Below are 26579 nucleotides of genomic sequence, written 5' to 3'. Positions count from 1 at the left end.
GTGAATTTTCGTAATAAAAGCTTACGATTTGTAAACGTTTTTCAGGAGAAAATCCTTACACAAAGGAACGACAAACAATATTGAATAAAAATAACAGGACAGTTTGTCATGACTCAAAGTGATCTATTAAACAAAGGCTATTGAAAAAATGACCTGTAATTGAAACAGTTAAGTTTGAGAAAAACCCATTTGAAATTTTCCACGAACGTTTCAGAGCGCCTCTCTTAATTATCGAATAACTCGAAAAATATTTATTGGATTTGTAGAGAAATTAGATTTTCAGGGAATTTTTCTAAGTTATTGCACTTTAAGAAAATATAAAATAAACTTTTGACTTCCTCTAAACGCTTAAGCGATATGAGTTATGTTATATTTTGATGTCAGTTTTGAATAAAATTTTAGTTGAAAATTATTGGAAACAAGTATATGGACCAGTTGCGGTTTCGTGAAGTATTTTGCAGTTTTTCCTGACCACTTGCCAATTTTTCGCCACTCATACAATTTTTTATCCCATTAACCTGGTCGCCTTGCAATTAATTTTTCTCGCACTATAATTACGCAAACTTTCACCACTTAGTGGGCAGACTTTAATTGCTAGGTGATAGTATTTTCATTATAGTTATTTTAAAAATAATAATGTTGCAGCAAGACGGCCAAAGGCACTTGGGGCAGTTGCAGCGCGCCGGCATGCTCCCATACACAATCTGGTCACTTGCTGGCTGGACGGCGGCAGACAGACCTACAAGCGGCGCTGGGTAATTGCGCGTGCAGCGGCGTGCTGAACACTGTAAAGTATCTTGTAGATACATTAATTGCTGCAACAAACGAGAAATGCATTTTCATGATTTTCCGCAATTTAAAAAACAACAGTACAACAACAACAGCGCTTTACAAGATTTCACAGCGCTTTTGCATGAGTTTTGCGAAGAAAAAAATGTGCAACAGCATTTTTGAAATATTTGCTTTTATTGTTATTTTACGTTGTTGTTGTTGTTTCTGCCAATCGCAGCACTAAATTAAATTTCTTTAATGAACAGCGCGACTGCTAGCCGTTGTTTGGAAATTTGTATTGTCCGACAAATTGTGTAAATTGTGCGGCGCACCCGGAAATTCGCCTTGGTCAAGTTGCATGCAACAAACGGACGGAAAATGCGCAAACAAAGATGCACAAGCGAAGCGCTAGTAGCGCAGCTTTTCGCGTGGTAAGCGCTTGGCGTGTTTCGGCGCGCGTTCTACTCAAAGACAGCCGCAGTTTGTTGTTGCTAAATTTTTGTGTTGTTGTAGCTTCTAACTTGAAAAAACTGAAGATAAAGTAGCGAAATAGCGTTGGAAGCAGTGCAATGCTAGCCGGTGCAGCAAGCCATTCAAGCGCAACAAATCACTGAAATGCCGCGACGCAGAACAAATACAAAAACAACTGTTTGCGTTACGCTCGACTATTTTCTTCATTCTTTGTTGTTTGAAGTATTTTCGTATTTATTTATTTATTTGTGTTTTAGTTGTTTATGCTCTCTACGGCTTCTACTGCACATTGCGCATATTTGTAGAATTGTGGGTTAATGTGTCTGCTAAGAGCGTCGCTGTCGTCGCGGCAATGTGGCAACACTCGAGCGTGTCTACAAACGCTTTGCTATGTCGCTTTGCGCTCCATAACACACTGCTCTATTCGGTTCGAGTTGTTTTTAGCCAAGTGTTCTGTACAACATAGGGGTGATAGAAGTTTTTCTGAAAATCAGCAGAAGAGAGTGCCTAAAGCAATCTTACTGGCTGTCCTTAAAAAAGGGTTTCCATATTATTTTGTAGCCGTACATAATTTAGTATGTAGACAGTATCATATCCGACCCGCTGGAAGTGTTAGTAAAACGTTGAGCTTCACAGAGCGAAATGAATCCCTGATAGTCGATAAATAATTAAAGTTTGGACCAAATAGGAAGTCCTCTCGGGTCTGCAGTAGACGAGTTTGCCAAAAACAGTCTTACAAAGACAGGATTATGAACAAGATCAACCGCATGGCCACTGTTAATTGTCTACTAAACGGTATTTGACAATTTTTCCGGCTATAAGCAACTCTGTACCAAGACTCGGACACGCTTTCGAGCTCAACAATCCAAGCTTAGTTTGCCTGAGACAAACGAGTTCAAAAGAACATGAGTTTCATCAACACTTTAAGCAATTCGAAACTGATAGTGCATTTTTATCCGAAAATATGCCTTTTACTACTGTGACTGACATTCGACGGACAGCGTAGAGGCTGAGAAAATAATCTCAGTACTGTGAGACCTTCGTGCTTCATTACTTAACCTCTCTGTCATCAGCTTATAAAAAAAAAATTATGTACTACGAAGACTTTGAGCTGTACTACTTAGCACCTCAGGACCCCTCGGTATGATACACTAGATGACGTATCGATAGTGAGGCCGCAGAGACTGTTAAAATTCGCGCCAAACGCGGGTATCCTGAAGGATGATTCCTTCTCTTGCACCTAGCAACTGGACTCCATCTGGTATCGCAAAGGACCAAAACTGGTCTACACGTGGTTTTTGGCCTACCAGATTAACCTAACCTAACAACTCAGGTCATCAACCTGCCTAATAAACCTTAACACAGTTTTGAACGCTATCGATTTTCACGTTTGTGTCCGAAAATGTGACAAGGTCGAACATTTGTTTTGGGTTGTCTCACTAACACCATAAACGAACTTTTGTGCACCAAGTTCCATTATTAACCGCCTCGACGATGCCACCCACCTAAACTTGAGGGACGATTTAATGATCTTAATCATGTTTTGTGAGTGCGATATAAAGTGCATGATTTGAAAATTGATTTCAGAAATATATCCTAGAAATATATCCGTGTTCATTCAACAGCTTTAAATATAAAAGATTCATCCTTTTTAAGACAATCGAGATGTATCAACTGAATTTATATGAAACAACTATAGTTTTGATCTTGCTGAACAAACTATCATAGAATAATACTTATTATATCGGCTTCGAAAATGATGCATTAATTTTTTCTGAAATTACGAGTATAATACAATACTTTTAATCCGGTCGGTTCGAGCCTTTTAGAAGAGCTAGTTTGGAAACCACCTTTGACGTAAGTCTTCAGAACTCGAATTTTCTTAATTTGTTCTAAATTTTCTGCTTAGAAAATGTATATCCTGATATACTTTTGCTTTTCTTTACACAAAAAAGCTCTCGAAAACTCCAAGCACTTTTAAATACCGAGTACGAGTTGAAGAAATGCATCAGATAAAAATCCGCGTCCGTTCTGGTTGCGTATACCCGATTGTCGAGGTAATACACTCTCGAAGCTCTCTCTAAGTTGGTTTACCTGTAGCGTTTTGTGTTCTATCTGATGAATGGTTCGAATTGCAGTTCAAAGTCGCCGTTCTCTTGGGCGAGAAATTATTTTTAGTTTGAATGAAGTTATGAAGTCTTCATAGGTAGAACCTCGTTTCTAGTAGTTAGTAGCAGTGTTACATTCAAAATCGTTGGTTTGCAATTCCTAAAATGCACTGGATCAAAAAATTATCGTTGGCGTACGAACCAAAACCCACCTTTCTGATTTGCTTCAATCTAACTTTTTGCTTTACTAATATCATTTTTTGTTCACTCCTCATTTGCTGTTAAGCACATTTCTACCTTTTGTGGTTGACGACAGTTTGCTTTCTGTGTTGCTTTCATTTTTGGTTACCATTACAAATTAATAGCTTTTTTACGTGCTAATATTCCATTGTTATAAATGGTTGTTATTAATCGCTAAAGCAAGGTTAAGAGTGATTAAATCAACAATATTTTTATTGCTAAAGTGATTAGTGTCGATTTGTTTCGATAACTTTAAAATTTTTTACATGTAATGAGAGCTTTTTTTTGCAGACACAAGCTATAGTTATTTTGTTATGAAGTCAACTATCAAAGATAGGAGAATTATACTTTTTTATAATCGGTATTAAGTAGCAATCTAAGCTGATAATGTGGCTCAATAGTGAGTGGAGTAAATGTGGATACTTTGTATAAGATTTTAGAGGGTTAGTAATCTTTCATTAGTGAGAATGATGTAAACTATGTTAACTGTAGGTAAGCCTCTAAGTATGGATAAAGCGACTGCTGTCGTTGTTGTAACGATTGTCTAATCCCGCTTTGATGATAAAGTTCAGGTTGTTTTTCAAAGGAGTGATCTAACTGTAGGCACAGTAAACGTGCTGTTTCGAGGTGGGTCGGACCACTGAAAGAGAAGTGTTAGACGTGTGGGATTTGTTGGTTGTACAAAAAGGTGGTTAGGTTGTTTATTAGAATACTCTGAGCGTTTTAAGTCTAACACAAATCTGTTCAGGCGGCTAATATCGAACCCGCCCGGTCAATACACATGACTTGACGAAGCACAAAATTTAGAATAAATCTTTTAACATAAGCCTGATGAGACTTTAAGTAAATAAGTTTTAAATAGTCTAGTTAAGAGGCTATATGGAAATCGGAACATTATTGAATTTAAAATAAATGCTTTTGAATAACAAAATAGGGTTAACCAAACAGCTTGAAGGGTTTCAAAGGCAAACCAAAAGACGCCTAAGCAAACTTGCTGTCAAAAATTATCTAAATATTCAAAATAGCCCATCTTGTCAGACTAAGTATGGCATATGAGTACCAACATAACCCAATAAAACAATCGAAAATAGAATACACATAGCCCAGGAAATTTTAAAATTCGCGATACTTTTTGTCTAAACCTCGTAGACAAGCTGGCAAGATGAGTCACGAGTCTCGCAGTCGCCTCATCTAAAAGATTATTATTTAAAAAGCATGCCTTAAAAACCCTTAAACCCTGTCTTCTTTTAGAATAATATGCGTTCAATCAGAACTCTTTGACCAAAAACAAGACTGAAGGTGGTAAAATCTCTTGTTTCTTGTAAGGTAACTACAGGATGACCTACAAGATGGAATCCGTGCGTCATCTTCCTTTCATTTGCTTAAAATACAAATCTACTTGCACTATATAAAGACAGACGTTCCAAGGATTCAAAGTTTTAAGCTTAAGGAAGTGGAAATTATAGTATCTCTGCTGCTTTATCGGCTCTTTGAACAGGAATGCCATGGCATGTGTACATATCAGATATTCAATATCAATCGAATCTAAAAACCTTGTAAGCTAATGCGTTGTAGTCTGGTACCGTTAAAATCGGCCCACTCTAGCTCGATACCACCAAAAACTATGCTTTTTCAACTAACTTCCAAAACCAGTTTCCATATTTCTCTACTTTCAGTAAATTATTTGATGATTAATTAGACACTTTTCACCACCTAACGTTAATACATTTGATCATTTTCGCTAATCCACTGATAAACAGGCAGCCGATATCCGCCACAAATGTCTGTGGCAACAAGCTTTGGCCAGTCGGCGCAGTCATTGCACTCTAAATGGCAGCGTTTTCATTTCATGTTCAACGAAATGGCGATTTTCCACGGCCACTCGGATCAGGTGTATACGGCGGATTTATTTGTGGAGGGCGGCGGTTGTTGGTGGCAACACTTTCTCCTTTTCTGCTGCGCGTTGCCGCTGCCAACTACCGACTGCGCGCATAAATTGTGTGTTTGCTGTTGTTATAACCTGAACAATCTGAACAGGGTATATTAAATATCTGACGAAGTTTGTAACATACAGAAGGCAAATTTGAAGAGCCTTTAAAATATATAAATAAATTATGATCTGAGTCGATTTAGCCATGTCCGTCCGTCCCCCTGAATTTACTGAGATAACGATCTGAAATTTTGCGCTTTTTCACCAAGAAACTGCTCATTTGTTGGAAAGGCTGATATCGGACTACTATAACATATAGCTGCTAACGATCGGTGTCAAATGCTTTTAAGGAAAACTTTTTCATTTGACGAAATATCTTCAGAAATTTGGTTTTGGTTATTGTCTAAGGTCATGGGGTAATCTCGCAAGAAATAGTTGAAATCGGATTACCATAACATATAGCTGTCATACCAACTGAACAGTCGGAACCAAGACCTTGTATGAGAAACTTTTTTATTAGGATGGTGATCTTCACGATAATTGGCCTGAGTTATTTCACAAACCAATGGTGTAATCTTCCAAGAAATGGTTCAGATCGGATCATCGTAACATATAGCTGTCATACAAACTGAAAGGTCGGAACCAAGACCTTGTATGAGAAACTTTTTTTATTTGTTAAGTGATCTTAGCGAAATTTGGCCTGGGATATTGTTTAAAGCGATGGTGTAATCTTCCAAGAAATGGTTCAACTCAGATCACCATAACATATCGCGGTCATACAAACTGAAAGGTCGGAACCAAGACCTTGTATGAGAAACTTTTTTATTAGGCCGGTGATCTTCACAAAATTTGGCATGGATAAGTCGTTATAGCGCTTTTGTAATATTCGAATACAATTTTCAGATCGGACTACAACAGCATATAGCTCGACGATAAAAATCAGTTACCTATATAAAAATATTTTTACTTGTGAATGGTATATTAGCTTGGGTGCAAACGAAGCTAACGTTTTTTCTTGCTTTTTAATTTTATTTGTATTCCTGGTTGACATTACTTTTATTTATAATTTCGCTGCTCTGGCGTGCGCTTTAGTTGCCGGGTTATTGCATTTAATGAAGTGGCCGCAAGTGGCAGCTATGACCAAATGCAGTCAGACAAGCAAATGGACGGACGTGCAGCCAGCGCTGTCAGCTTGCCAAGGCATGTTGTTGCAGATAAACAGTATTTTCTCTATGTTGTTATTGTACGCTGTGCAGCGGTGCATACAATGTTTGCTTGCCACATGTTTATTTCCAGCCAACCGTCGGTGCAGTGGTTGTGCTTGCTGTCACCTTATGTGCCACTATTTGACTTGGTAAGAGTTGCTGCTTGTTGTTGCCATTTATCTCTTCTTACTTTCAACTGCTGAGCACATGTTGTTGGCGTCCGTTGTTGCCACATGCAACATGTCGCCGCTGCCTTGCCACTCTGACATTGCGTATTTAGCGGATTTTCATTGCATTATGCTTATTACGAATGCTGCTGTTGTTGTTGTTATTATTATTATTTGTTGTTGTTTTGTTGTTGCATTGCCCGCAGTAATTTCTATGAATGCTTGTTTTTTGCGTCTCTCCTGTCTCTTTGTTACCTCAAGCGTCGTTCAGGTTTTTATTCGCTAACAACATTATTGTGGCTGCTGTGGTTGTTGCCCTGCGGTGTTGTTGTCATTGCCAGGAAATTACACACGACTATTACGGAATGCTGCGTCTACTGGCTCAGTGGGCCGAAACATTTTCGCAATTAAATTCGTTTTTGTGCTGCTCTTCATAAGAATTGCAAATTATTACAAAATTGTGCAGGAGATGACGACGCGGTTTCCATTGCGCCGAAACCGGAAGTTCAGTGAGAGCGAAAACTAGAAGTCGTTTTTGCGGTGTTAAGAGTTGATTATTTGCTGTGTATGATTACAGTTCATAGGTTTTTATATATTTATTGGGTCCATAACTCTAGTCATGCGGCTTGCGAAGAGATGAAGAGAGAGTGTGGAACTAGATTATTATTCCATTGTTCCAATATTCCGAACAATCATTGGAAATATTATGTCTTTGTGCGCCCTTCAAAGTACCATTCATTTGAAGCCCTAACTTCACTCAAATAAGTCCAGTTTTGTGCCCGAAAAAGTGTTTTTGGGGGGCTTCTTCTTCATTCCTCTAATATGAAGAAACCCTTACCCGAAAGTAAATGTATTTTGGTGAACATTATTTAATTGCGCGAACGTGCCAAAAGCGGTATGCACGATTTAAAATTGATGTTTCTGGCTTGAAAGACGAAGAACCTTCTGGTTAACCAAAAAAGTTTGAAGATGAGATATTGAAAACATTACTTTATGAAGATTGCTTCCAAACACAAGAAGAGTTTGTAGAATCTTTCACCAAGTCACTCAAGCAGCATTTTAAAAAATTTTTAAAGCAGCCGGATATACTCATAAGCAAGAAAATTGAGAGCCATTTGCATTGAAGGCAAGATACATTGAAAGGCGATTTTGCTTATCAAAAATGAATCCAATATGAGAACCCTAAACGCAAAAAATCGTATATGAAACCCAACCAAACCAAATCAACAATAAAGCCGAATAATTAAGATGTCCAGGTAATGTTTGGTATTTGGTTGGATCAGAAAGATGTGCTGTATTATGTCCTTCCAAAGTTGGATAAAACTGTTAATGAGGCACACTAACGACAACAACTCATCAAATACACAGCGAACTATTGTCAAAAAACGAACGAAATTTGCGACTAGATGCGAAACAATAATTTTCATTGATGGCAACGTTCAGCGTCATGTTGTAAGATCGGTTAAAAACTCTTTGCGTATGGGAAGTTTTGACCTACCAACCATATAGTTCAGCCCTTCTGACTACCATTTTTTGCGGTCGTTGAAACAGGATCTCACTGAATATGCCTCTCATTAGTATAGAGTTTCTAAAATTGGCTGGATTCATTCTTGGCCTTCTAACCGGTGCAGTTCCTTTAGTATGGAATCTAGAAATTGCCAGAAACCATGCCGAGAAGAACTGTACAACTATCATACCATAAGAAGTTCATAGTGGATCACTCAGTGCCTTCATCCCGGATATCAAATCACGTCTACTGCAATATCCCTAGTCTCACCTTTTACACTTTCTCCTTCCTATTTTGCTAGTCTTACAACTTTTGTTCAATTTATAGCCTTATTTATACTAGTGTTAAATACTACTTAATCCCTTATACTTAATTACATAATTTCAAATTATATAGTTGTATAAAGCCGTTTGGCGTATGTATACTTAAAATAAATAAAATAAAAAAATATGTATGTATATACACCTATGACCTATGAATCATTAAAGTCATTACATATCCCCAACTTATGTTCCTGAGATAAGAAAATAACGACTTATCTCACATTACAGGCGCTGGTATTTCCTATATAGTTATATACACATATACATACATATATGTATGTAAATATTTACATACCTCAGTTCTTATGTCATTTGCGAAATAGGCCATCTCTGCCACTCAAAAACATAAATTCCGCATTGCATTAGCACTCCACAAGTGATAAAAATATCTGCAAAGCAATAACTAAACGCACACACACTTAGGTATGTAGATATCTATGCATGTGTGGGGATTCGGTTGCAATCATGCATACAGAATAAGACGCAGAAGAGTTAAAAGAAGCGTTACAAGAAGAGGTGAGTAAAGAAAATGTGTACGCAGAACGTCAAGACAGCACTTGAAGCAGACCAAACGGTTGACCAACAAGTTGCATATAAGAAATATGTACATACATAGAAACTTATGTACTATATATATGTACATGCATATGTATAGTATGTTTATATTTACTTATAATAAAATATGTTACAAGGGAGAGGAAGAATTAAAAATTATGCTAATTTTATGTGCAGATATTCATCTTTATGCTTTCTTTCTTATGACCCACTGGTTTTAAGTCTTTCAGCTCAGGTAGAAAGGAAGAATTCCAATAAGAAATCGCTGGTGTCAGAGATAGCAATATATGTTTCATCTGCATTATGAACTAAACATAAAAGTTTCGATCCTGAAAGTATGCCTTTAGGACTCTCGCCCGTTACCCTCTTAATAGTACTCTTCCGGAATGTTTCGAGATCTCACATATTCTTCGTAAATAATTTGAAGTAGCCTATTTGACTACGTTACCATCCAAAACAAATTTAATGTACACCCTGTCAAGAAAGTATCGGGAATTCTTCATTTCCCACTCTCATCTCCCGCATATATATTAATTAAGGACAGTAAAAAGATGTACCTGTCTTACATATAAGCGGGAGATTTGAATAAAGAATTCCCGATACTTTCTGGACAGGGTGAATATAAGACTATAACTTTCTTCACCATTCCTTAAACCAGAAACCTATTAGAACTCGCTGGATCTACATATGTATACTCGTATGTTATATTGGTACTCTTTATAAGAGCTAAGGAAAGCATTCCGCACTACAGAGTCGTCGATGATTCGAGAAGTAAACCTTCAAGAAATTTACCTTACTCTACAATTCCTGATGATCTAAAGGTTGTTTTCACAAATTTGGTTTTCAAGAAGAAATAAAAAGCATATAATATAGTATTATGGCAAATAATTTAGCATTATTATAAATGAAAGGTTTGGTGTAATATTTTAAAAATTGTTAGAGGAAATTGATCGCCCGACTAGATCGAATAAATTTCAGCCGAGAGGCCCAATTTTCTACCACTTTTTGCATGAAGTAATCCCGTTTAGTTGAAGCCAAAGGTCACCCGCATCAATATCCTGCAATTCCATCACGAAAAACTCATTAATCATGACTCTAAAGCGTTCTCCAATGACTGTAAAATTATAGCCAATGATTCCCTCTGCTTAAAGAACACAGCATGTAACGTCTTAACAATGTCTTGCGGATTATCATGGCTGCATAACATATGTACATATATGTATGTATGTATGTCATAACGGTCCAGAGCCTATGGTAGAATCTGATTGTAGCATGACAAATTCCTCGCCTCTATGCAAATCCATTAACTTCCTGCTCCCTATTTCGGTTTGGTAGTTACTTCCTCCACACACCTTAATGCGAACAAGTTCTCTGGAAAAAATAGTGGTGAAAACTTTGAAGATTGTTTTGGTTTCCGACCGATTTCGAAGTAGTTTAATTAATGTTTATTTGAAGGAAGAGGCATTGTGAGCTTTGGGGATCTCTGTTCTCTCTCTCTTGAAGTACGTTTTCTTTCAGTTTATGGCTGTTTACCAATCGAACAATCTTTACTCAATTATTTCACCTGCCCAAAAGATTTGTCTTAATGTATCAAATCCTGATACATAACCGAGGAAGACGTTTCTAACAATTATAAAGTCAATCAAAGACTCTACAAAGCCTGAAAATTTATTCAAGCGACATAGAGACTTGTTTTATTCACTTCAAAAGATAGAGATCTGTACGAACTGCTCATCAAAACTTGTTTTAAAACCTATTTGAAATAATTACTTGGAACACATGTACATAAGTACATATAAGATTTAAAAACCCCGAATAACTAAGTTAGCTGAAGAGGGTTTCCGTTGGCCATTTATGGGGTATTCACAAAACCCTTCATATCACATGAACTTAGTGTTTTGCTGAAGATCGCAACATTTTCTGCGTTATGTGTCTCTTCAACCGCTCCAATTTGCATATGTCAGGCACTGCTATTCGCACCGGTGAATTTGTGCACGAACGGTAAATTCGTGTACTCACCGTCAGCGAACAAAAACAGCAACTAAAAAAAAACAATAACAACAACAACACCAACTATAAAGATCAAAACAACAGCCATAACAAACTTGAGTCATGCAGACGACAACAAAAAACGAAGAAACAGCAACAAAGACGAACGCGGACACACCGCGCAACGCGTCATATAATGCCATACAAAAGCAGAAGCAACAAAAGCATATATTATAGTAAGACGCGGCTAGGGCGCACAAGACAAACAACAACGCAAACGAGAAGACGATTCTGCTTTGGCACTGTCATCGTTGTTGGACACCGATGGCGATCTTTTGGGGGTTGGAGACGACGGCAGCACCGCCACCGTTGGACAACTCACTGCGAGCGCAGCCAAGCGATGCACGAAAATCCACTCACTGGATCGCGTCGCCGAGCGGCCAGCGAAGCAGCCAGCCAGCCAAGTAAACGCGCGACTCAGCGCTCAGTTAGTTGTCGAGATACTTTCATAGCGAACGAATGCGCAGTAGCGAAGAACGCGTTGCTCGCCGCGCGATCTAAAACAAATTACGAGCAAAGCATAGCATAGCAATAAATTCAACAACAACAATAACGAAAGTAATGCGAAAATAAACGAGTAAACGACCTGCGGGAAGAATAAGTGCGCAACGGCAGCAACAACAATACGAGTGTTAGTGTCGAAGAAAATTCTTTGCTGTGAAAATTATTGTGTATAAATAAATATATAAATATATAGTATATGAGTATATTTGTAAGTGAAAAGTTGAAGTGCAACCAGAAGTTGGAAAATATACAACAAGTGCTGCTGCATGTGTGTTGCAAGTGCAAGCGGGGGGTGTGTGCTCATGGTTTGGGTGAAAGAAGTTGGTGGCTGCTGACGGGATTTGTGTCAACTTGAACTTGGTGAATGTTGTCGTTGCTGCTGCTGTTGTTTTTATTATTATTGTCGCACTATCGTAATTCACGGTTCAGTTGTTTTCGTAGCTGATATTCGCACGTTCTTTGTTTGTGTTTTTGTTGCTGGCTTTATATGCCGCTCAAGCGACGGTCAGCAAGGCGACAGCGCTTGGCAGACCAATTCCGGCTTTAATGTGAATCATAGTGAATTTAAATGGAATTCGGTGATGCGCTTGTAGCAACGGCAACAATAACAATAAGAAATGTTAAAACCACAATAGTTCGGAAGCAAAGTGGAGCTGAATGAAATAAAAAATTAAAAAATAAAAAATGTTTAACTTATAAAAATTTATAATTAATAAAAATTTAAAATTAAACAAAAATGTTTAATTTATATAAAAAATTCAGAAAATTCGTGTAAAGTAATATTGCATATATGTAGGTATGTATTTTGAAAATTATAAAAAAGCAATACAAAATACTGAGGAAAAAAAATTAATTCAATTAATTAAAATACAAGCGAAAGAGAAATAAAATATAAAAAATTCAAAATTTGAAAAAAAGCAAAATTATAAAAAAAAATAAAAAAAATTTATTTTAAAAATAAATTGCATTAATTAAAATACAAGTAAATGGGTATAAGTAACAAATTAATAACAAATTAAAAATATTCAAAATTAAGAAAAAAAAGATTAAGTAAAAAGATTATAAAAGATTAAGGAAAATTATACAAAAATAAAAAAGTTAAAATTAAAAAATAAATTAAACTAATTAAAATTAATACCTCGAAATTAAGAAAAAAATAAAATATAATTTAAAAACAAATTAAAAATATTCAAATTTAAGAAGAAAAGATTAAGCAAAACTATAAAAAATCAAGGAAAATTAAACAAAAATAAAAAAATCATATTTAAAAAAATAAAATTAAAAAATAAATTAAATTAAATTAATTAAATGAGTAAATGACTATAATTAAAAAATTAATAACAAACTAAAAATATTAAAAATTAAGTAGAAAAGGTATTCAAAATTAATACCTCAAAATTAAGAAAAAAATAAATAATTAAAGTTAATTAAAAATTATAATTAAGCAAAAGTATTTTTGAAGAAAAAGTTGAAAAATGTCTTCCAAAGTATAATAAAAATAGTTTTTAAATTATAGAAAAGAAATATTAACAACAATACAAATAAATTCAATATTAAAAAAAATATTTAAATCAAAAAAATAATTTTTTTAAATACTATACAAGCAAAAATAAAATAACGAATATAATAATAACTTAAAAATTTTAGAAATAAAGAAAGAACTTTAACAATTTTTTTTTTTTATAAAATTAAAATGAAGAATAAATATGTATATTTAAATAAAAGGAGATACACATACATATGTATGTATGTACATACAAAAAGCAATATGTACATACATACATATGTATATAGTATGTACATATTTAAAACATTTGCGTATATGTATATCTCTTTTTATATATGTACATACTTACCTAAAGAATTTAGAAAGGTCTTTGCGTGCAAAAGTCTTACCAAATGTTTTCTTGCTCACAAGAGTCATTATCTTTTACGATCGCTTGGTGTTCTTGCAACACAAGCCAACATGAATAACAAACAAAAAGGACTGCGCAAAAACTAAAATTCATTATCAAAGTCAAATACATGCAAACATGATTACACACTCATAAGCACATATGTATGTACGTATTTTTGTGCGAAAGAAAGCCGAATTACTCATAAGAAAACATAAAATACATACAAACACGCAAATATAAATACGTATTTACATACATATGTTATATATGCATATAGTCATGTATACAAACTTAAGTATATGTGTATCTACGAAATTTATTTCAAAAATTTGCGTATTAGTCGATAGTCAACTATTGTGTTATTGTTGTACTCTGTTGTGTTCCTTGTTTATTTATAAATGTTTAGTTGATGAAAAGCTATTTCTGTTTCAAAATTTAATTGAATGGAAAAAATAAGTATGCACATACGATACATTTGTTCAAAATCGCGCTGCAAAGTGTTTGTTTTTGCTTTCAATCGGGTTTTGTGTTAACTGTTTCGTTACAATCGAGGCAAATTTGTTTGGATAGCCAGTGCATTAAATATGTACTATATGTATGTATGTGTAATGACTATGTGAACTGGAAAATTGACCCGATTGAGATTTATGAGAGTAGAAAATCTAATAAAAAAAGGCAAAATCAGAAAAAAAAAACAAAAGAGTGGAAAATCTAATAATCAAAAGAAACAAAAGAAACAAAAGCTAAACCGAATTTCAAAATTTAACATATTTTTTTGTTAAAACCAGAAATTATTTGGATTGGAAATAATAAACTGGAATTGAAATATAAATTTTAAAAGTTAAAAAAAAAAAAATTTAGACAAAATGGAATTAAAAAAAATTTTAATTTAAAAATTTATTTAATTAATTAAAAATGAGTGAAAGAATATAATTTAAAAAAATTATGAATTTTTTTGTGTATAGGGGTGGATAATGTTAGTTCCAGGTCCCTAAAAACTAAAAAAAATATGAAAAAATCTTCTTCTTCTTAATTGGCGTAGATGCCGCTTACGCGATTGTAGCCAAGTTAACAACCGCGCGCCAGTCGTTTCTTCTTGTCGCTACGTGAAGATGAAATTAGGTAAAATAATAAAACAAATACATAATAAAAACTTAAAAGCATGCTAAAAAATTACATTAAAAAAAATATTAAAGAGTGGATATTAATGATGAACAAATTTTAAATATTAAAAAAAAATCAAATAATTAAAAAAAACACTACAAAATTAAGTAAAAAAATAAAAAAAATTTAACAATTTAATAAAAAAATTAAGTTAATTAGTTATAATAAAAAAATAATAATAGAAACGAAAAGGGTAGCTGTATAGGAAATAATAAATTAGAAATTATATTTAATTTTTAATTTCAAAATACGAATTATAAATCGAAAATTTTATTTTTAATACAAATTTTTTTTCATAATTAATTTTACAGTTATTTTTTAATCAATTCTGATATATGAAAAAAAACATGTTTCGTAAATTGTTTTTTAAGTGATTTTTAATTTATTTTCTATTTTTTATTTATTTTTTTCTTATTGTTTTTTAAGTAAAATGATATTAACTTAATGTATGTAATGTATTTTGTATGCATAGAAAAAATTTCTGAATTAAAAAAAATTAGTTGAATTGAAATACAGATAATTAATTGAAAAATTATATAAAAAAATGTTAAATTCACCAAATGACTAGAAAATAATTAAATTAAAAATAAAACGGTGTCAAAAAGCTTAAAATTAAATTAAAAATAAAAAAAACATAAAAATTAAATAATTAAAATAAATAGAATTTAAAATTAAATCTAATGTAATGTTATAAAATATAATGAAAATTAAACAAATTTAAATTAAAAGATAAAAATTTATTAGAAAATTATAAATTTAATTTATTTTATTATTATTAATTTTAAGTTTTTTTATATATGTATGTATATTTTATATATGTATATAATATATATATTTATTAAAATTTATTTCATTAATTGTAGTTTTAAAAATTATTTAAAAAATGTTAATTTGAATAAAAAAAACAAAAAAAAATAATTAAATTAAATATAAAATGATATCAAAAAGTTAAAAATTAAATTAAAAATCTAAAACATGAAATTTAATTAAATGAAAATAAATACAATTTAAAATTAGTTATAGTGAAATGATATAAAATATAATAAAAGTTAAACTAATCTAAACTAAAAGTTGTTTAAGGAAAACTAAAAATGAAATTATATTAATTTACAATTAAAAATTATAAATTATAAATTTAATTTAATTGAATTTAAACGAATTAAAATTTATAATAAAAATTAAATTAAAAATTAATTATAAAATTAATATGTATAAATTTATTTTATTTTTAAATTATTTTAATATAATTTTTATTTTGTTTTGTAACTATTTTTTTAATTTAAAATTAATTATAAAATTAAAATCTATAAATTTAATTTATTTTTAAATTATTTTAATTTAATTTTTATTTTTTTATAACTATTTTTTAATTTTTTATTCTAATATTTTTTTCATTAATTTTAAGTTTCTATTAAAGAGAAAAAATATTAATTTTTTATGACTACACCTTTGTTATTCATTTTCCTAAAATCATATTAATGTAAAATTTAATTTTGTTTTTAAATATTTTATTTGACTCCTAGTTTTTTATCTCAATTTATTTTTTGCTTTAAATTTAATTTAATTTTTGTTTAATAAATTTTTTTTAAATTAAAAGATTATATTAAACGCAAAACAGAACTTTTCATAAAATTGTTGATTTTTTTATTATTTAATTGAAAAAATGGTATAATCAATTTACACTATTTAAAATATTTAATAAAATTTTAAAATATTAAAATTAAAATTTATTAAATAAACTGAATTTGATTTTCTTTCTACACTGTATTACTAATAAGCATTAAATTTAAAAATATTTATAACATAGAAAAAAATAAATATAAAAAAATGATAACTTATATTATCAAAATTAATGGTGATTATATATTTTATTAAAATATTTATTATATCTCATGCCGTTGAAATTTTCACCTCCTTCACTTTAAACGAAATGATTGCGACACACAAAGGAAATGAGTCCGCAAAAGTCACGAAGTGAAAAAGCAACAAAAGTGTCTGCGAAACCAAGACGAAAATTGCTTTTAATCAAATCGAAATTGAAATGAATTTGTCAAGCTCACGTTCCAAATGCACTTTTCGAGTTACAACTACAACAACATAGCATATTGCAGTGATACGGTTTTTGGTGATGCCAGTGAGTTAACGAGTTTAAGTGCTTCAAATACATAAGTGCCTTTGTGGCATGCACGTTTGTGTATGCATGTGAATGTCAAAAGAGAGTATATGCTTAATATTTTATATACATATATACATATTAGTTGTATATGGTATATATTATACAATATTAGTGATTACATGCAAGTGCAACCCCATTTTTCGTCTTCACGTTGTGATTGCATTTGTGGGCTTGTGTACCCGACGATCTTATTGTGCTTTAATTTATTAATTCATCAAAATATACCGGTGATTTACACACATACTTACATACTTATGTATGTATAAACACAAACATATTTGTACATATATGTATTTCCTTTGCGCATATATATTGTGTGTTCCATTTCCGTCTTAAATTGGTCGAATCATTAACGCCGTTAAAAAGTTGTTATTGTTGCTTCCGAAAAAATTAAGAAAGCGAAATAAAATAAAAAAATTAAAAAAAAAATGTTCAAAAAATTAAAAAAAATGTTGAAAAAATTAAAAAATTTGCATATGTTTTAAAGCGACCCTCGCAAAGCTCGCGGTTCACCCCTTTGAAGTAGCAGTGTGCGATTCTCTTGAAAAAAATAAAATAAAAAAATCTCAGTGTTGTGTTTGAAACCGTTACCCACACTTCTCAATATCGCTCGCTTTTATTGTTTTCTTTTTCGGTTTATAATGTGTTTCTGTTTTTGTTTTTGTATCCCAGTAAGTCGCCAAAATTTCAGTGTTTAACCGACAAACACTTTATTTAACAAAAGAAACGGCTGTTCTTGTCTGTGCTCCAAGTGTTTTTGTGTTTGTGTGTTGGTGCTCCATATTTTTTGCAGTGTTTTTTGTTGGTTTAGTGGTTTATGGAAGTTTATAAAATGATGATGACGACCACAAGCCTCGGAAGGAATTTCTTTGAAAAAATCTTCAGTTTCCGGTATGTGTTTTTATTGTTTTGTTTTTTATTAAGAAATGCAAATGTTTAGCTTTGTGTATAATTCGCACTAATAAATATTATTTATTGTCTTTTTAAGATGTCAAAATTTCAGAAACTTCTCTGCTTCATTTATACCCTTATAGTCGTAATTATTAGTTGTATAAATTTTACAGTATTGAATTTTTTAAATGAGGTGGCATCTCTTCTAGCAGGTAGGATACACCTCCTCCTTAATTTGATTCTTGTCCAATCCAGCTGAATAATTAGCGAGCCTCTAGCGGGCCAGTTCGTCTGCCTTTTCATGTCTCTCTATTCTTATATGAACGAGTACCCATATAATGATAACTGAGTTACTGAGAGTCTAACATTGCCTGTAGCATAACCTAGCGCAGTGAGACTTTATATTAACGTATAACCGCTTGGCTATTCAGTAGAAGGTTTGTGGACTTGATGGTTAAAGCAGAGGCCCACTAGTCATTTAGTTTGAAGATATGTATATTCTGAGTGAAGATTACTATATAAAAGGCCCGCTCCTGTTCCTATTTCACCCTTACTTCTTCATGGATCTCTCTACCTCTGTCACATTGCCATTCTAGCACAAGTTCATTAAGAAGGTCTAGTAGGATACCATGTTCGTGATGACGCAGCGTCTAATTCTAACGAACGAAAATCGTGAGCATTGCATAATAGTATCTCACTTCAATATGGATAGCCCGCATATAGAGCATAACCTCCAGAGTCTTTGTTGAGGTAGTTTTCATTACGTCTGTAATCCGTCAGCAAGCAGGTCAATTGCACCTATTTTAGAGGTATAGTATAGTGGGACACATTTTCGATAATGCCATCCACCATACCACCACACTATATGTTAGTATGTGGCGGATGATAATTGTGTAGAGCCAATAGACCATATGGGGTGGTAAACCCTACTTTGGGGCAATACCTATCTTTTATGTGAAAATCACTTGAAAGTCCATGGATTTTGTATCTCATCTGGGAGTAATTCAGTGAATCGCTAATTCGTTTTGAAAGCTAATTATCCAATTATTATACAATACATACATATGTACATTTATGTACCGTCAGTTTTATTCGGTATTGGTTTATTTGTCAGCAATATATGTATAATTTGTTATATATTCTCCTGGAGAAAGGCATTTGAGTGATAAGAAATATTTCAGAAAAGCACGATACTTGGCAGTGTTTCTTAGAACTAATAAATAATTACACATTCAAAACTAAAACTCAATCTAATTTTTAACACATAAAAACATAAGAATGTAATTACTTACATATATGTGTACATACTAACATACAAACAACACTTAGCATTACACATTACTTTATTTCATACAAATGTGAAAGAAATTGCTCTCGTTGAGTAAGCAGTCAACAAGTGTTTGATATTGAAACAAAGAAATAAAACTGCAACTTTTGAGAGATAAAACGGAATTACAAATGCATACATACATACACATTAGGGTGATTCAAAAAAATTTTTTTTTTTTTTTAAATTGGTACTCGCAAAAATAGGTTCCTAGACACCTCTAAGAAAGCCTCTCCAAATATGAGATTTTAATTGTAACGGGAAGGTCCTCCGCCTAACGGTTTTCTATTTTTTCTTTTTATCAGATAGAAAAATTTATATCTCGCTTCCAACTAATTGAAAAAATATCTGGTGAATTAGGTTTTGTAGGAAATTAAATGCTCTAAAATATGGTCTCGTATGATTTTTTCGTAAACCTAACTGTTAAAAAGATATTAACGGTTGAAATTTGACTATTTTTTGGAAAAATTCTTTATTTCTTATTAATTTTATAACTCAATGAAAAAAAATTATTATGAATGATGAAACTCATAGTTTTGTAGGAAATTTACTGCTCTATAAAAATGGTCTACTGTAATTTTTCGATAAAGTTAAGCGCTTACGAGATATTCATCGTCAAAATCAGTGCATATTAGGGTGGATCAAAAAAAATAATTTTTTTTTTTTCGTTTGGTACTCTGAAAAATAGGTTCCTAAGCACCTCTAAGTTAGCCTCTCCAAAAGCCTATTCGTAATTATTTTTTTTCATTGAGTTATAAAATTAATAAGAAATAAATTTTTCCTAAAAATCATCAAATTTTAACTGTTAATCTTTTTAAACGGTTGGGTTTACAAAAAAATCATAAGAGACCATATTTTAGAGCATTCAATTTCCTACAAAACCTAAATAACAAGATATTTTTTCAAGTAGTTGGAAGCGAGATATAAATTTTTCTATCTGATAATAAGAAAAAATAGAAAACCGTTAGGCGGAGGACCTTCCCGTTACAATTAAAATCTCATATTTGGAGAGGCTTTCTTAGAGGTGTCTAGGAACCTATTTTTGCGAGTACCAATTGAAAAAAAAAAAAAAAAAATTTTGAATCACCCTAATACACATGTACATACTATTTATGGTATATACATACATACGTAGTTATATACAGGTATCCCTCGAATAACACGGTTAATTGGTTCCGTGTTATTCGAAATCGTGTTATTTGAAATTTAAAAGGTAAAACTTTATAAACGCAATAATTTTTAAATTACATATGTTCAACCACTGTCACTCTCCAAAGATTGATTTGTTTTTCCTTGAAGAGGTAGAGGATCCTTAAATTTCAATTTTTAAAAGGAATTTTCGCGGCTTCGTGTAATTCGAACCCCGTGTTATTCGAGGGTTGTCGCAATTTTTAACCGTGCTATTCGAGATTTCGTGCAACTCAAGTACCGTGCTATTCGAGGGATACCTGTAATATACAAAGAAGTACCGCGCAGAGATAAATTTGACGGTTAGTGGAACAAACATGATTTGAAGCGTTTATAGAAGTATACTTGCACATTCGAGAAGTCAACTAAGGGATCCCGAATTTTGAATCCCGACAATTTCGGGATTTTGAATTGTTAAAAACTAATTTTGAAGAGTATTGAAATAAATGTAATTTAAATTTTTATACCTGAGCAAATACTATATACTTATCTACTTATGCATATACATACATATATGTATATGTATATAAATCATGAAATCCCAGTATAGTATGTTATGATTCCCGATCATTTTAGGGTTTGTAAATTTTGATGTACATACGTACTTGAGGATTAGTATAACAAACATAATTTGAACTATATTTTATTGTACATTTGTACAAATTAGTGATGTCGGTTTCGGCATTTTGATATTTTCAACCGACGTAATTTTCGAGATTATTGGCAGACTTGTGAATTATTACGTTATTTGTATGTATGTACATGAGTTAATGCAAGAAGTGCGTTTTAAAATTTGTAAATCAGCATATAAACGCTTTCAATGTGATACATTTTGTACTAGAAATTTCGGGACCATTTCGGGATTTGTGCCTTCTTACAAGTTGATGAGTTGAGGCGTTTATATGCACATACTTGCAAATTAAAGATGTCAATTGCAGGATCCCGATATTTTGAGTCCCGAAAATTTCGGGATTTTCATTTGTTTGGGTATAAATTTCAAAGTTATTCAAGCAATTCAAACTGATTAAAATTTGTACAAGTACTTATTAGAAATGTAAATGACGTGTAGCTCATATTAAGTGTACTGATTCGGGACTATTTCGGGATTTCTGAATTTTTGCAATATAAAGTGTAAGGTAATTAGAACAAGTTTGTTTTAAAGTGTATATTCGAGTTATCAATTTTTTGTACTGAAAATTTCGGGATTTGCGACTTGTTAAGGGATAAATTTGAAGCTTCATAGTACAAACGTATTTATATTTAAATTCATACAAATATATATTTTTAAAGGTTAGTGGGATTTTTTTTTAAGTGCGGATACATATGTATGTATGTACATGCTAATGAAATAATTCATTGTATCCCAATATTTTAAGTCCCGGGATTTTCGCGATTATTTTAGAATTTGCGACTTGTTAACAGATATATTTCAAACTTGGTGGCACAAATATGATTTTAAGTGATCATATGCAAATTCAAATCAAGTAAAAATGTGGATTTCCGCTTTTTTCTTGGGAAAATTTCGGGATTTTTCAATTGTTCCAAGATAAATTTAAAGGTTATTTATTGGAAGGATATTTCTTTAAAGTGGGTATATGCACTTGCTAATGAAATAAGGAATTGCATCTTGATATTTTAAGTCCCGAAATTTTCGGGATTGTTTCGGAATTTGCAAGTTGTTGACAAACAATTGAAATGAAAACAGAAAAATAACATGATTTTTTTACAAAAGTCTGTAATCAAATTATGAACCGTCTTATTTAGCGATTCATAGTGTAAAATACATACATAGTAAGACCTTACCAAATTTTTCGGGTTTATACGAAAATTGTATTTTAACACTTATTATAAGCAATCTACAAGTTTGTATTTTAAAACTGTATGTAGTCTGGAATGTGAAGCTGCTAAGGTTAAATTTTCTGAAAATAATCCAAAGAGACTTTCTTTTTCGAATTGTTTCGAAGAATTGTTTTTGGTTGAAGATTTCCCGGTTTTTTTTTGCTGATGAGTTGTTTATGTAAACATACATATGTACATACTTATTTGTCCTATATGTATATTTTTTTTGCATATACTGAGTTTCTATAAATGTACAACAGTATGTAGGCATGCACCTCATCTAGACATCCATTATATAATAGTTCGTAATGAAGCCATCAAATTATTACAAAAACAAACTCTTGCAGTGAAATAAAATTGTAAAAAATGCATACATACATATGTGATTTTAAATCATGTTTATTTATATGTATGTGTGTGTTATAGGCAAAAATAATAAACAATTGTCAATTGCATGTCGGCCACATGTATTCCATTGGACATACGAAGCGATGCAACAGTCATATGGATGCATGTGGGGCATATGAATTGAAAGGAAAATGCATAGAGAGGCTCATGTCACACATATACCATTTATACATTGTTGTATTTGTACTTATGTATGAGTATATTCAGAGTTGCATATGTACATAAATACAGGGTTATGTGAATTGGATAAATAATAAACAATGGTAAAAATCATCGTATAAATGAAGTTGTTGTTGTTACTGCAATTATTCAACATCACCTCGCGTTGCATGTGTGGAGCGGCACAACATACGGTCAATACCGTGCAGTGGCGAGCGTCTTGGCTGAGGTGGAGTCGTAATGGTTGACTGCTACCTGTCGGTGGGTGCTGTTGTTGTCATTGAAACTGTGTCATGCATAAACTTACATACGAACATTTGTATTTCAAATTGATGCCACATGTATTGTAACTACATATGTACACATATTTATGTATGTGTGTCTCTAATATTATGCCATTGTTTATTTATTCAACACCGTTTGCTAATTGTTGATGCATTTCCCACCATTCAATTATTTTTTAATTTTTTCTTTTATTTTGCTGTACGGTGTAAATTCACACACATAAGTCACTACAGTCGTCAACTAATTGGCTGGTGACGTTTTGACTTTTCACAACAAATTGCCGCTCAATTTACGTACTTGGTGTTTATAATTAGACGCATGTTACGTCACAGTGGCCAAACACGATGTCACATATGCGGCTTAAACCGACAGCATGCTATAAACAAGACACCAAGCCTACATTAGCAGCATGTGTGTATGTAGTTGTAAGTAAGTGGCAATTTGTATGGAAACTAGGCCTCACAACAACAAAATCTCAAATTGTGAAGCTTGCAAGCTTCAGCTAAGTGTCAATTATGTGTGAGTAGATTAAACTAAGCGAGCATTCTTGAAGTCATAATTATTGAGTATTAAAGAGTTTGCTTCGAAGAAAGGCTTAAGAAACAATAAATATTTACAAAATACTAAACAAATATATTTATTCAATGTTTAGATCAACTTTTCCTTTAACTTGCGTTACTCAGCTTTCTAACCTCCAAAATACTCACAAGAAAAGTCTAACGGTACAAAACTTGAAATTATCTGCTCATCGAAGTGTTCTCTCAATAAATCCATTGATTGATGCGATGTGTGGGAGATGGCGTCGTCTTGTTGAAACCAAATGTTGCCAAGATCATGAGCTTCTATTTCAGGCATCAAATATTTGGTTATCATGGCGCGAAAATAGTCATGTTTACGTTCTCAACGACAATTTTCCTTGTGCATAGCCATTGAGCCTTAAATGTGCCTCATTGCTGAACAAAATTGGCTCGAAAACGTCGGATTTTCTTAGAACTTTTGAAGAACCCATAGAGCGAAGCGATGTCACTTGGGAAGATCGAGCGGTTTCAGTTTTTGCACAAGCTGTATTTTTTACGCTTTTCATTTAGGATCTCGACATAAACTGCGCCAAGTATTTCTATACGTCAGTCCGAGTTGCTGCGAACGGCACCGAATCGGCTCTCCACGGTCTTCGTGAACACTTTCAGCTACGGCTGCTATATTTTCTTCCCTGCGTGCTGGACGTGGTCTCATCGGTCGAATATTATTCAGTAATGCGTGCTGGTTCTCAAGATAGGTGTTGATGTTGAGAATAGTACGCTCAGTGGCCCGATTATGTTGACCATAAATTGAGCGAGCGTTCTTTACAAAACGTGAATTTTCGTAATAAAGTTGGACGATTTTTAAACGTTGTGCAGGCGTCTTTGCATCACGAAATGTCAAACAATATTATAATAACATGACTCACGCGTGATCTGTCAAAAAAGGGCTAATAAAAAAAGTACCTTTATTTGAATCACCCTTTACTTGCATGCGTATCATATCAGATTTATTTATTTATCTACAGTTCTGTACGTAATACTAAGCTTTCCCTCATTCTCAAAAAAATCAAAATTATATTCGTTCAGTTTGTATTGAAAATTTTGACATGTTTATTTGAAGTTCCAAATTTTATTAGCGCTTAATGTTGACTCCGTCATATATGACATGGTTATAAATAAAATCCACCAGCTGGTAGTGTAAACATCTGGTTTTTAACAGTAAGGGAAAAATACATTCACTATTTTAGGGTTCTTTGTTTATATTAAGCTTCAGTTTCTGAGTAAAAATTTTAAGAGGGACGAATTAAGAACGAATGATTCAAAATGTGTTAAAATACTGCAAGATTGATGAGAAGAAGACAAAACAAGTAAGCAAAAAGTAAGGGAAGGGCTAAGTTCGAGTGTAATCGAAGATTGTATACTCCTGCAACTAGCAATGATCAAAGGCCGGGAAATTTCTTCAGGTGCTGGTAAAACTTTATATTAATTATTTTATCTATTTTTGCCAATACCACATGCTAAAAAATGTTTCTGGGTTTCTTAAAGTACCTTATATGGAGTAAAGTCATCCGTATATTCGAAAATATTAATTAAATGCGACACATTTACCAATATTTTCGGTAATTAGTCAATTATAGGTACTGGGGTCCAAATATTCGGTACCTATGGCTGAACAAGTTTTGTTTTTTAACAAAATAAAAAAAAAAAATATTTCTTCATGTCTTTTACTTTTTTTTATCTCGTGTTTCTTCATATCGCATTTTTGGCAATAAAAACATTTTTCAGTCACAAATTTCCGCATTCCGCCTCCATTCCACAGCCGCATTAAGCGTCTAATTAACTTGACTGCGAATTCACCCGCAAAGTCAACTTTTGCCACACACTCGCTTTTAATTCTATTTATATATCTTTTCAATTTATGCGAATGCGTTTCCACGAATGTGCCTACTTTCACGAAATCTTCTGCGTTTCTCGCCAAAAAGTTTATGAAAAGACATTATCCGCAAGTGTGTATTTTAGATGGCCATTAGAAGGAAAGATATCAGCGAGCAATTAGCTTAAGGAAAATTTATAGCCCACACCTGGAAACTAACAAATAGGGGAAAACTCAACTACTCATAGAAAAAAGGAGCGACTGGGTGGTTGTAAGAGTAATGGTTCATAATCAGACAAAATACTCCCTGTTGTCTACCAATATTTTGGTGAATATGTATGATTTATTACTAGATTAGCTTCCAATGTGGAGCAATGGAAATTTCGACTAGATCTAAAATATCAATGTCCTGCATGCCAGAATTTTCTTCATGAAATCTCTTTGAAGGTATCTCAAAACTTACTCTTCTAAGACCCGTTCGTTACCTGGAACCGATTAAAAATAAACTCCTGAATGCTGGAACTCACAGAACTCACACAGAACTTCTCTCTCTTTTACAAATATGGTATAGTGGTATCTGGCTCTTTCATAAGAACTTAAAAATACCCTCTTCATATTCGTATACGTAACTACGGAATATTGTTTATTAATTGCGAGAGATAAAGTTGCCTTCCAATGTAAATTGAAACTCTCCACTGAACTATGATCCCTTATGGTCCACATTAATATGAAAAGTTTTGTCATCACTAACCCTATGAGTCGGTGAACCAATTGCTGGTGTATAAATAAGAATCAAGAGCCTTTGAAGACAAGAGACCAAAAAACGGTCCAATTAGTGAGGAATTTTTAGGCCCTTTGGAAGTTGTTACCCAGCTGCCCAGCAATATCTTCAGTGACCATCTTTATAATACTTCCAGTGATACTTCGGGTGTTAATCTTCGAAAGAGTTTTAGGAAGCGGGTTTCAAGTGTACTTAAACACGTGGGATACGTAAATTTTTGAAATTTAATGAATCCATCT

General features: G+C 32.6%; 1 protein-coding gene across 6 annotated transcripts in view; it reads left to right on the top strand.

Annotated features, from left to right (window-relative positions):
• Positions 1 to 26579, top strand: part of LOC105234232 (protein sprint) — a 538584-nt gene that overhangs the window by 266789 nt on the left and 245216 nt on the right. Inside the window, exons 1-2 of one of the 6 annotated variants that reach the window (XM_049456746.1) lie at positions 11399 to 11884; positions 17741 to 17959. The exons of 2 other annotated variants lie outside the window; for them this stretch is intronic. In XM_049456746.1, coding sequence (XP_049312703.1) covers positions 17886 to 17959 — 74 coding nt within the window. In that variant the 5' untranslated portion in view covers positions 11399 to 11884; positions 17741 to 17885. Of the gene's footprint in view, positions 1 to 11398; positions 12039 to 17528; positions 17960 to 26579 lie in introns of those variants that run through there. 3 more of the 6 variants (XM_049456745.1, XM_049456744.1, XM_049456747.1) reach the window with 3 other exon arrangements.

The sequence above is a fragment of the Bactrocera dorsalis genome, chromosome 4, assembly GCF_023373825.1.
Source record: "Bactrocera dorsalis isolate Fly_Bdor chromosome 4, ASM2337382v1, whole genome shotgun sequence".
In the NCBI taxonomy this organism is placed as follows: domain Eukaryota; kingdom Metazoa; phylum Arthropoda; class Insecta; order Diptera; family Tephritidae; genus Bactrocera; species Bactrocera dorsalis.
Note: the sequence above shows the minus strand (reverse complement) of the source record. Positions and strands in the feature narration are given on the sequence as shown.